This window comes from Amblyomma mixtum, chromosome 7 (assembly GCF_055824585.1).
Source record: "Amblyomma mixtum isolate Tamu chromosome 7, ASM5582458v1, whole genome shotgun sequence".
NCBI classification, from domain to species: domain Eukaryota; kingdom Metazoa; phylum Arthropoda; class Arachnida; order Ixodida; family Ixodidae; genus Amblyomma; species Amblyomma mixtum.
Window position 1 is genome coordinate 28,026,868 of NC_143018.1, and position 13,401 is coordinate 28,040,268.

At 45.2% G+C, this 13,401-nt stretch overlaps 2 protein-coding genes across 3 annotated transcripts in view; one reads left to right on the forward strand and one right to left on the reverse strand.

Annotated features, from left to right (window-relative positions):
* LOC149335437 (ATP-binding cassette sub-family C member 2-like) overlaps positions 1-13,401 on the reverse strand; it is a 100,485-nt gene that overhangs the window by 63,295 nt on the left and 23,789 nt on the right. The window lies entirely within an intron of this gene.
* Positions 3,353-5,728, forward strand: LOC149335438 (uncharacterized). Its single transcript, XM_089553805.1, has one exon. It carries the CDS (start codon positions 3,359-3,361, stop codon positions 5,432-5,434), a length of 2,076 nt encoding a protein of 691 aa, XP_089409931.1. The 5' UTR covers positions 3,353-3,358; the 3' UTR covers positions 5,435-5,728.

Below are 13,401 nucleotides of genomic sequence, written 5' to 3' on the forward strand. Positions count from 1 at the left end.
GTATTGCTCATGTTTTGTGCGCTTCCTGCACAGTTCAAGTCTAGGCTCGTTATATAACTGTGTGGCTTGGGCTTGGAGACTGGAAGCTCGTTATACTCCTGTGGCAAGATCTGCCTTCGTGTAAGTATGCCACTTGGTGTATGCTGAGCTCGTCTTATTGATCGCTTGGTGGGATACAGCGACGGCGCCTAGGGGGGCCGTCGGGTCGCGGCCACCGCCCCGGAAATTTTCCGCGCAAGAGAAAAATTTGCAGGTCGCTTCATTAAAACCGTGACGAACATAATAGTGCAGTCCTCATTAGGCTCCCTTGCTGCTATGTGAAGATCTCACCGTTGCATTTTGTTCATTTATTTTTTTTATCACTAGCAGTTAGTATACACAGGGGTCATGCCTAACCAATATTTTGCAGCCCCCCCCCCTCCCTGCTTCTTAGGGCCACCCCACCAGGAATGTCCTGGCGACGTCCATGGTGGGACTACGACAAGCGCAAGCGTTGTTCCTCCTCGCGCTTTTTCTTTCATGTGGTCGGCGCGCGTTTTCTTTCATATGGTCACGTTCCGTGAAGCCATGCTGTCAGACGTTCTTTAAGGGTGTGCGAATGTTCGAAATTTCGGAATAGCCAATCGATTTTCCTCCTATTCTAACGAACGAACAAACTGAACTTGTACTTTCAAAACTACTTGGAATATAAATATATCTTGAAAATATGTCAAATCATCTTCAAATGGTTTTTGAATGCTAGGTACGACACGACACGAAAGCTTAATTTATGAAGCGTCTCGCAAATGACCCTACGTCCGCCGCCTCACAACATAAAAGCTTGAAGAAACGTAGTAGCGTCTTTTTCTTTCTTGTAATGTCAAGTGAATTAAGCGCGTTTTTTATTTGCAGATGTATTTGTTTTTCATGGTCATCCTGAGTGAACTAGGCCGCATTAGAGGTTGCTTCCCACTACAGAGTGACGGTGCTGTATACACTAGCGCCAATATGCTAAAGATATAGTTGCATGTTTGATTTTATTAAGCATAATAACCCTAGAAAGTACTTTTAGAAGTTCACTTATGATAGTGTTCTTGCGTGGATGTAGTCGTACCTAAATAATCTCGATGTTTTTCTTTCTCAACGATCTATCACTTCTATCACAGTTTGATGCCACAGTATATTAAGAAAACTGTTCACAACATCGCAGTTTGAATCCCTCATCTCTCACGCCATCATGATCTATCATGCCATCATAAACCTAAGGCGACTTCAGGACAAAAGCGTCTCCCATATCTCTCGAATTAACCCTCTCCTGTGCTAGCTCCGGCCATCTTGTCCCCGCTAACTTCCTAACCTCAACAGCCTACCTGACCCTCTGACACACCCCTCTATGCTTGCTCTCTTTTGAAATCCCGTCAGCTCCCTCAAAGGTGCGTCGGTTATACTTTCATGTTATATGTCTTGTGATGACATGTCATGTCATGTGATGGGGATGATGGTGCTGACGGCAGTGATGGCTACTGCTATGAATTATTCGCCCTATGGGAACGGCAAAAAGAGAGGCATTAATTTGAGGAAGGCGGGTGCGGCTTGATCTACAGTATCGTGCACTGTTAAAGGGAACATGCGATGGCGTGGCAGCCTTTCTTTGTGAAGTGCTGCTGCCGGGTTTCGGCAACAGCACTTCACAGAAGTTTAAGCGCATGCGCATGGTTTCACCCGTTCTCGCCGGTTCTCGGCGGCGGTGTATCGCCGAGCGCGGAAGCCACGCGATCGCATGTTCCCTGTAGCAATGGACCGTGCTGCATTCGCTGCACCTTTGTAAATGCACAGGGCGCTTGGCCAAACGGAACTGAGGGCTCGTCCACGTACTTCCTAGCGCTCTCCTTCGCGGATGAGCTTCGCTCTTCAAAGTGGTACGCCTGGGGTACGATTTCCCACCGAGCGACAGTCGGCGCATAGTATTGAGCTCATGAATAGTAGCGGATGATTTCTCACTGACACATGATTCAACGAGCTACACACTCCGTATACTTGCTAATGCCGTCTATAAATAGCCCAAATTTAAGAAGTCTTGCTATCGACAGCACAAGGTGCTTATATTTTTCGTAAGCGGCTTATCTGAGAAGGCCGTAAGATGTTCATCTCTATACACAGTGCTTGATGGCGATGACGGTTCACACGGTCCCTTAACCCCTTTAGTCACGCATTATGATCCTCACGAAGCAGCACTCAAAATTGAAGATTTCCGTAATGAACATGCTCTGATTGCACACAGTGAAGTCAACTAACCTTGCCTGGCCACTTTTTATGCGATTTTTAAATGAAAAGGCCTTAGAAGCCCCATGGGGCCAAAATACGTCGTTGGTCATAAAATTCGCCCATTGGTCGGAAGCAAGGAACGTCACCAAAACGGAACAATCTCATTGGTTACAGAGAAGTGACACCACCAGAAAGAAAATGACATCGCTTCCGATAATAGAATCAACAGCTGCTAATGTTATCGCATTGCCAACATATAAAGAAATTAGGTGTCTCCGTGAGTTTTTTTACGCTCCCGATATCTCCACGTCTTAGCACTACATCGTTCTCAGGGTGTTAACTATGCTTCCTTTGCACACTTCTGTAAACGTAATTCGCTATTTAAAGAATTCTGCTTATTCTCGCGGTTTTTAAAATGCTGATGCCTGCAAAAGAAGCGAAGGGAAGCACACAGGTTCCGGAGCCAAGCCGGTGCTTGCGAGAAACGCGAAGCAATTACAAAGATTTCTGTAGACAGTCTACAGGCTGTCCACAGACAATTGTCTATAAAGTCTATAAATTTTCTTTAGGCAACTCTTATTGACTAGTCTATTTGCCATACAGATCCTAGAGAGAGTCATGGACAATCTACAGATTTATGGCCATACACTTCTAATAGACTTTTTTCTATACACAGTGTGTTGACTATCAATAGACAAAAGGAAATATCTACAGGAAAGAACTAGAGTCTGTAAGAAGTCTATAGAGAGTCTATAGACTATTTTTATAAGGAAGGCGTTCACCAATGATTTTATACGTCAATTTCGCACGCCTAGCTTAAAATTGTTGTACGTGGCTCATCGCAAAGAATTTCAAATGTCAGCTGCAGTGGTTCGTGCCACATTATATCCCTACAGTAACCGAAGAAGAACAAGCTGCGTTTACATTTGTGTACGCCGTAACTGAAGGGGTTATGAAGGGCAGAACTACTGGAAAGATATTCGTGAGTGCAATTAACAATGCTTTGTACAGGACTTTCTTTCAAAATTAATTCATTACATCCTAATTGCCAGCCATTCTCACAGCTTGATGACTAAAATGTTTAATGGCCTTCTTATTCCAGGATACCAAGGCGATGCAGTCCAAGTCCCAAGAGTTGAACGCAGTCGCAAAGAAACTTCGTACCCTGAATTCTGCTTCGCTTCTAGTAAGAGTCCGAAGGATATATGCAAAGCTAAGGGACTGTGGTGCGGACCTCTGCGATCCTTGCCGACATAATGCAGGCTCCACAAGCTGCTGGATAGCATGGCACTTGAACTCCTTGAACAAAGTCCTCTGGCCATTATTTATGCAGATCACAGAACATGCTCCTGGAGCATTCACCCTAAGTAACATTCTTCCCAACTGCATTGAACACAAGCGACCCGACAGCGCATACCTCGACGGCGCCATTTTGGTATACTACCTTCTGAAACGCCACCACTGCATCAGACGTCTTCACCTGGGAGAAAAGGCGGTGCTCGCCGATAGCTATCCTTCGTTACTGAGCGAGGCTCTGCAATGCAACAAACGTGTTGGGGATGTGAAAGATGACCCTGAGAGTGCGGATGACTCGCACCAGACAGCGCAAGCGCATGCTGTCCTCCCTTCAGCACTTGCGAAGCAGGGGCTTCGATTCCAGTCCTTGGACATTCACCTCATAATGGACGAGACAGCCGCGTTGAACATTGCGGATGCGTTAAAAAACGGTCAGTTACAGCATCTGGTTTTGCCCACCCTCATTTCAGGCGCAGCAGCACAGAAACTCTTTCGCGCCGTGGGCCAGTCGTCCAGTCTAACTTCTCTGAAATTTCCTAGCTGGCAGGCGTTTCCCCAGTCGAACGCTGTTCTCCTCGCTCGAGCGTTAGAAAAGAACAGTGTCCTGCGGAAACTGACGATTGACTTGGTTGGAAACGATGTACTGGGCATCATCCTTTGCTCCCTTCAACAAAACAACACTCTAGAAGAGCTGTCGCTCAAAACGGCCGTATCGGCTCCTGAGTGCAGTATGTGGGACGGCTTGCAAGCACTGCGCGCAAATAAGAGGCTCAAGTACCTCAAGCTTAAGAACCTAGAACTGCCCACCAGCGTGGCTCTGGTGATCGCGGACATTCTTCAGGAAAATAACACCCTTCAGGAGTTGTGCCTCCCTGTAAATCCTATTGGCGATTTGGGCGCTTGCGCTCTAGCCAAGGCCCTGGAACGCAATTCTGGCTTAAAGCGTCTGGACATACATCGCTGCACGTTGACGGTTGAATGCGTGCGGAATTTTGCTGAAGCTCTTGCAAGCAACAGCACACTTGAGTACGTGCGTCTCGATAGTGTCTGTGTTTTTGATGACTGGACTCCCCCTTCGACTCTCACAGCGGACATGTATGCTCGTATGCGGGTGGCGTTGAACACGCCTGGTCTAGAACACTGGACAGCCTGTCTAAGAAAAGAGAACTACTCTTCTACTCGAATGTACGTTGGCTGGACGCAAAGCATCAAACCAGCAGCTGTCGTCAATTATTTCTCCGCTCTAGGCATGAGTTTTGCTTCTGTTACAGAAATCTTCATCGACTCTCGCGGTGCTAGTGAGCCAGAGTGCGCCAGCGCCTTCGTGGCCATTCTGGAGTCAACGAACTCCTTGAAAAAACTTACCGTCGAAGAGTCGGAAAGTTCTTCAGGGTTTGCGACCGCCGTCATGCGCGGTCTTGTCCGAAACAGAAGTGTTGTTGAGGCAAATTTCTTAAATACGCTTAGCGGACAGAAAGATCTCAAGGCTCTGAACGGCTTGCTACGTGGAAACAGAACTTTGCAGATCTTGAAATTCAAGACACATTATTTTGCGGACAGCGCCCTCCTCTCGTTATCGCGGGCTGTCAGGGACAACTTTGTTCTTCTGAGCCTCGAGTTCACTTACGATTCTGATGAAGTTAACATCTACCCGCTCATGAGTGTCTTAAACCGGAATCGATTTCTTCTCAACCGAGCAGTCGAGTGCGTACTAAACTGTTCTGGTGACGATGAGTCGGTACGGGCCCTGAGACTGCTGTCGGCGTGCGAATCGCTTGTCAGTGCAGTCGGTGATGCTTCGGGCAAGACGCACGAAGAATCCAGACTCCTGGTACTGGAAGCTGTCAATCGCCTTGAATCCCATCCCTGCCTCTGTGGGGGGTCGAGTGGTTAATGAAGTTTTCTTCTTCTTGTCGTCATTGGTACTTGGCAGAGGAGGCAAGCCTTATCGCCAGTCTTGCACAGAGCCTAGCCGGCCTCCTTTTCGGATGAGAACGTGCTTATTTCCTACGACACATATGGGGCCTGACCATTCAGCTGCACTAGGGGCACACCTATCCAGGATTTATCAAATTCCAGGCTCAAAGCTAGCACGAAATGACCAAGGTGACGCGAGAAGCTTCTCTCTTCTGATCAGTATTTCCGCAAGTCGGCTAACCTTGGTCTAGGAAGCATGAAGTAGCAAAAGAATTCCGCATTTCTACATTGCTAAAATTCTTCAAGCGGGAAGTGCGATTGAGCAGACAAGCTGACCATTCTATATCAATGATAATTGACGTTTTATATTGAATTCTATTTGATACGAAGTAAAAATTCGCTATTTCTCAGGTCGTACCAATTTGTGAAGTCGGTTACTGTGTTAAGAGATATTTTTCCTGTTTTCTATTATTTCAGCGGCACGTTATTACACACCAGTTCAAGTTCTGGTGTAAGTGTCTTAGTAAGTTATTATCAAATTTTGTATGCAGTCGCTCACTAAGACCAACTTCTGGGAGTAATTATAGCTAGGGTGTTAGTATTGTTAGGTCATACATAGTCCTGCATTTGTCAAATCACTCCAGTGCCATTTCCGTTCTTTAATGTAGTTCGGTCATTTAGCGCATGGGTAACGGCCGTTGAGTTAAAGCACATTTGAATAGGTAGAGCTAACAAAAATATCGACGGTCACCGCGATGTCTCAGTGGTTATGGTGCTCGGCTGCGGACCCGAAAGACGCAGGTTCGATCCCGGCCGTCGTGGTCGCATTTCGATGGAGGCGGGATGCTGGATGCCCGTGTACTGTGCGATGTCAGTGCACGTTAAAGAAGCGCATGTGGTCGAAATTATCTGGAGCACTCCACTACGACCTCCCTTATAGCCTGAATCGCTTTGAAATGTTAAACCCTATAAACCAGCCAAAACATTATATAATTTATAGCATATCGAGGCATCGTCAATAAAAGAACTCGCATGACATGGCCATGTATGATCTGTATGTGCGGTCCTAGCTTTCTGGTGGTATCAAAATGTGGTCGCTTCAGACGTTGGGAAGATTTGGGTATATGTCGTAATATATGCGGATATATTTGGTTTGGTTTATGGGGTTTAACGTCCCAAAGCGACTAAGGCTATGAGAGACGCCGTAGTGGAGGGCTCCGGAAATTTCGACCACCTGGGGTTCTTTAACGTGCACTGACATCGCACAGTACACGGGCCTCGAATTTCTCCTCCAAAGAAATTCAACCGCCGCGGCCGGGATCGAACCCGCGTCTTTCGGGATATTTACACACACACACAATATATATATATATATATATATATATATATATATATATATATATGTGATAGTTTTTTCTTCTGCTTTTCTAATCAATTAGCTTTAAGTGATAACATATTCACTAATATTCTAAATTCATCAACACCACAAAATAAATAAATTAATTAAAAATCCCCTGTGTCCCTTGGTTTCTGTGGCTGTTGGCACCTCTCAGATATATATATATATATATATATATATATATATATATATACACACACAATTGCCTTACAATTCCGCAAATGTCCTCCAGCCATATTGGGAGATAAGACGGATTGTGAATGTCTGCGCAAATATAGCCCATTTCTCTGCATATCTCTACATTTGCTAACTGCATTTATGTCCGTATGTGGCCTGTTCAATAAAATCTACATCCGCAGACTGTTTCTCTCATTTTCCCAGCAAACTACTTCAGCATCTTTGACTCTTTGGGCAACGCACTTTCTACGTACGTATATCGTATATCATTTTTGTTACACTTTCTTGTTCGCACTTTTCCTCCATGCTGATAAAACGTCTTTTCCACACGAAATATCTGGAAATCCTTTGGGCCTATTTTTCTTTCCTTTCAAAAGTGCAGGATTGTTTGCGGAGAGATGCCTATAATCATCACAACCTTTAATTGGTTACTGCACCGACGACAGTTATTGTCTAATAACCATTTTTCGTTTCATATGCAATTCGCGAATTTAATTTTGCTTCCAACCAGGCAGCACAAATCCTTCGCTAATCATGTCTCCTTAGTTCACACTTTGATCTATATGCATATCAGAACCTTTACATGCCTGTTTCAAAGTGCCTCGGAATGTAAACGTTACACAAACAAAAATGGTGGGAACCGAATATTTAATTTCAGCGTAAGGTAAAGTAATTCAATGCCTTCAAATGGCCTTAAGCGCTTTGCCCATATTCTGTCACCATCACCCAAGGCCTATATCTCAGTGCTTTCAGCCAAGACTGCCCTAACCATGCCACTTAAAACTGTGCAATCAATCCAAACCTATCGCAACTGGCAGGGGGACGTTATTTTTTGTTATTGTTGTTAACTATCCGAACTGACAAATACCCTCAGAGCCAATGGACCAGGACGTCGCTCACTGCTCTCAACACATCACAGGCTCGGATTGAGCAGCCTTGCAAACTAAGCAGTTCTCAAGAAGGCCGGACTGCTTATCAGGCCGCAGCTAACGAGTACAAAAAAGCGCTCAAGCATACCACGGATTCATTTTTCAATACATTACCAGCTCTTTGATTTAGTAACCCTAGGCAGTTTTGTATCTTAGTCAACAAAAGAGACGATTCATTTATCACGCTTAAAGGCTCACATGACTACATAATTCAGCCTGATGAGGGCGGCAAGTGTACTGCACTTGTTTGTTTTTGCTTTTCCAAAAAATGTATGTTCTGTAGCAACCACCTATCCCAGCGCTGACATTTTAACAGTGAGCCGTATTGCCTTTGGCATTGGTGTCGTTGAAAAAGTAATACAAAAACAAAAACTTTCTTTATCATGTGGTGTCGATAACATAAACTCCAAGTTCCTGATTAGTAATGATAATACTGATAATTTTTAGCTCTTCCAGCAATCTCTTCAGGCAGCCTGCGTTTCGGGAAGGTCACAAACAAGTCAGCACACAAGTCAGTGCACACCCTTGCTCAAGTCAGCAAGTTAAAATCATCTTCCTCGACCTTTCATCGAAATATCTGACCATTCTGCGCTCAAGTTTGCTTTAAAAGGAAGCTGGGAAGTTTTTTTTTTTTGAGAATTTGAGGCTATTGAAGTATTCGAATCCATGCAGCTTCTAGATAAAGCCCGCAAGGCAGTTCTGCGCTAGCGCTTAATATAGGCAGACCTCTCCTTTATTCATTAAAGTCTCTAAAGTAATCGCTGATTAAAACCGCGACGATGTTCAGGCTTCTCCTCAATGCAGTGGAGGAGAGCGGGGAAACTCGTAGAGGCGTCATTCTTGCCGAAATTTCAGATGTCCGTTGCCTTCGTCTGGACGCTGTCGTGCGTCATCCGATGCCGCAAAACAATGTCGTCATCTTCGATGCCGTCCGTTTTATTCCTTAAAAATAGCAGTTTATTCGCTGGAAATATAGCGCAGTCGCTGGTGACGTCGTCACTGCGCCCTCTGCCCGTCGCTGAACGCACCTTGCGTCGACACTGCATTGTTCTGCCCGGATACCAGAGGCTTTGCTACAACGGCATTCACTCCAAAATAACGGCAGCCAGTCCTTCTCATGTGTACACCTAACGAGTTTCAGCCAAATGGCGGGAATATTTTTAAATTCAATTTCCTCGGTCATATGTGCATCTTTTGCTGCCGGATAAACGTTCACACGCACACAAAAAGCCAGATAATCAGTTCTTACTGCGATAATTAATTCAGTGTGTTTCTGACGTTCACTCTTTTGTTGCGCTTTTCCTCTCGTCAAATGTCAATTTCAGACTCTCACCCAATGATCCAATTAACGCCTCCCTGTACACGAAGCCGCTTCCACTGCTTTTTCCCATATGCAACCTGCGGTTACTGACGAGTCACGTGAACTGCTGACCGCGGAAGTCACGTGGGAGTGTGTGCTATCGTTGGTATGAACGTATGGAGGGTCGGACGCACCCCTTTGCAGACAAACTCAAGGGACAATTTTTTGTGCGCTGGTTATCCACCAAAGATAAACAAGCATTAAGGCCTCTTGCGCCACTTTGTGCACAGAAATGTTATATCTTGTCCACGATTGCTGCATGGGCAGCAAAATATTATGACGCAGGATACGACCAGCCAGTTTTGTATCTGTCGCAGCAGAGCGGCCTTTTGTCCTGATCTCGAGCACAACTTCCCAGTGGTACTTGTGCCTCCTATTTTGTGTATGTCTTTATTGAACGAACCACGTGCCGAAACGCTGCTGCTAACGTTCGTATTTGCGAGATAGGGGCAACACTTGTTTCTAAACTCCCATTCTGCCAGAAACATGGCAGTGCAATAGGTTTTAATCTTTTTCTTTGCCGAAGGACTGGGCGCCTTGAGAGAGCAGAAGAGCGTGCGACAAGTTTACTGCCTTAATAGACATCGCTCGTTAAAGCTACCCATGCAGGCCACAAATTCTCTGACTACATAACACTATAAATTACTAGCGTACTACTATTCATTCGGCCGCTCATTCGATTACCAATGTAGTGATATAACATCACTTACATCAGTCAATAAATAGAGTTAGTCCGTCATTCTAGAATAGACAACTAACCCTTTAGTCTTTCCTTAAGTGGTCAGAAATTCTATAGTGGTTTGGTTTGGTTTCGTTTATGGGGTTTAAGGTCCCAAAGCGACTAAGGCTATGAAAGACGCCGTAGTGGAGGGCTCCGGAAATTTCGACCACCTGGGGTTCTTTAACATGCACTGACATCGCACAGTACACGGGCCTCTGGAATTTCTCCTCCAACGAAATTCAACCGCCACGGTCGGGATCGAACCCGCGTCTTTCGGGTCAGCAGTGACCTCAGTAATAAATATCTGAGTATCAGAAACATTCGCCCCTGAGAGCAATGGAGACTACTATTTTCCGCATCGGCAGTAAACAAAGCCAAAAAAAAAAGGGACATACCAGGTGGCATCGCCCACAGGACGAGTCATTAGTAATGAGTCAATTAAGACTATCCAGTCAAAGACACCAGCAGGCATAATAAGGACTGCTTGTCGTGTTGCACCGTGTCCGAACAATGCAATATGCATTGCTTCAAGCTAGTTTAATATCACTCCAATTCTTGATTTGATATTTTTTGCATTACTGACTTTAAGACGCCGGCTAAGTATAAGCAATGTGACAGCTAACCGAGGTGTATCCGAACACGAAGATAGTGCGCCGTGCAGGTGCTCGAACCCGATAAATTACTTGGAAAAATCAATTAGCTTTAAGCGATAACATATTCAGAAATATTCTAAATTGATCAACACCACAAAATAAATAAAAAAAAATTAAAAATCCCCTGTGCCCCTTGGTTTCTGTGGCTGTTGGCTTCTTTCATATTTATAACGAGCCCCTCATTCCCCTTCCCTTGTTTGCTTAATTGCTTAGCGAGGGCCTCGGTTCTGGCAGCCTTGACGCCATAGGAAGCATAAGAGGGTTCTCACGCAGCTTCCACCCTCTCCGTTCGATGACGTTCTACGTCACACCTGCGGTAACTCAGGACGTTCTACGTCCGCCGCTTATGAACGTGGGTGGCGCTGATGAACACTCTCAAGTTTAGGTTACTTGTAAATATAAATACCCCCGAAAGCAGAACATTTGACAGCCGTCGCCGTAGCTCAGAGGTAGAGCACCGGACGCGTAATTCGGAGGTCGTGGGTTCGGATCCCACCGGCGGCATGTGGTTGTTTTTTTTCTGCTTTTCTAATCAATTAGCTTTAAGCGATAACATATTCAGCAATATTCTAAATTGATCAACACCACAAAATTAATAAAAAAAATTAAAAATCCCCTGTGCCCCTTGGTTTCTGTGGCTGTTGGCTTCTTTCATATTTATAACGAGCCCCTCATTCCCCTTCCCTTGTTTGCTTAATTGGAAAAATAAACGCTTTCCCGTGGGTTGGGAACAGAAACTGCTAGTTGCCAGGTAAAAAGATCATACTCAGAGGCTCAAGTCAACGCTGATTGCATAACGCCCAAATTGAGAGCTGTCAGGCCAGTTGTGAAGAGTTCAACCACTTACCTCCGAGCAAGATAACGTCAAAAAACACAAATGCCAGGTGTCTAAGCTAAATATAACATGACTCTGATATAACCAACCTTTCAAAGGAGACGGAGTATCCTTGCCCAGTGAAACCAAATGAGACCTGTTGACATTAGCCTGACCCAGACTTAAGCGTTTTTTTTCTTCCTTCAAACCTAATTAATTAGTAAAGACCAATTACCTGGCCTTTAATTATTGGTTTCAGGGACGAAGCGTCAAAACAGAAGTTGCAGATCGTCTTGAAAAGCAGCTGTCATCTTTAGAAGGTTCTTGCAAACTTGTTTATTACCTCATGATTCGCGCAGTGCTTTTTTGAATCCTATTTTTGATTCCGGCAGTCAAGTTCAAGTCAACAATTACTACCCAGTTTCGCTCACTTCTGTCATTGTTCGGTTACAGAGCATGCAACAGCGAAACATATCCTTTTCCCTGAGGCGAATAAGTACCTCTGTTCGTCTTCCACAACTCATTGAAACGGCTCGTGATTTCTTTTAAGCTTTTAATGCCCGCGAACAAATTGACGTCATCCGCATAAATTTTTTCAAGGCATTCGATAAGGTGTCGCGTATTAAACTGCTTTTAAACTTCGGAATTCAGATACCGTTTTAGATATTGTGAACTGGATTGCAGCATATTTGTGGGGATGTGTACAATCCGCCCGTAAAAGTTCTCTCTCTCTTTCTCGGAGATCTTCATCTCGAAGGTGAAATGGCGTGCTAATGTCATTTCTCCTGTGAAAACACATGCCTCACTGAAACATTTTTTTTTTGTTTGCTGCATAATGGCAGCTTTCAACAGACATTTAAAGTCAGTCTCAAACAGCTGCGCCCGATGACAGGTCATCGGCCTCAGTCTATGTGCGCGCTAACACGTAATAGTTTGACAGAAGCAACCATCATCAGTATTACTGAACTATTTAATAACACTGCACCCAAAAGCCGACCTGTGCAGAAGATGATAATAATATAATCATTCAGAAAGTATATCAACGCTATAAATCTTGCAAGGTGGTAATTTTCTGTGGCGTGTGAGCTGAAGTAGCTTCTCAATCGTCCGGCAACACGCCGACAGCGCCACCAAACGGCTTCGACGTGTTTTCGAACCAAATTCCGGCGGCTGCCTTCGCCACCTAAGGACACAAACACATCCTCTAGTCTAGCATCTCGGAGGCTTCAAGAAAGGTTCTGCTTACAGCCACCAGGGAACAATGAAAATGACAGAACACTGCACACCGCTGCAAGTAGGACAGCCACCGCCGCAGTGTTCACGCGCTCAATCGAATGCGAAGAGGTCGCGGTGAGACTTGTTTTCTGACGTTGTGCACGCTTTTAGTTCACGTCTGGGCTCGTGTTATATAACTGTGTGGCTTGGGATTGGAGACTGAAAATACGTTGCACTCCTGTGGTAAGATCATTCTTGTATGTCACTGTGGTGAACGCTGAGCCAGTCTTATTGATCGCGTCTTAGGATTCAGCGACGGCGCCAAGGCTAGGCGACGGGCCGCGGCCGCCGCCCCAAAAGTGTTCTGGGTAACAGAAAACTTTGCCGCACGTGTCATTCAGACTGCGACGAGAATAATGTTTCACGGTAGTACGACACACAGCGATCCTGCCTACACAACATTTTTCAGCCCCCCCCCCCTCCCCCTTTAATATCCTGGCGACTTGCCTGGTGGGACTGCGACAGGAGCAGGGGCTGTTGACCGCCCTGTTTTTTCTTCCATGTGGCAGGCGTTGGCTAAAGGATCTCGCGATATTCCGTGTAGCCATGTGGTGGGCGTTCCGTAACGATGTGCCAATATTCGAAATTTCCGAAAAGCGCGTCAAATATACTCCTA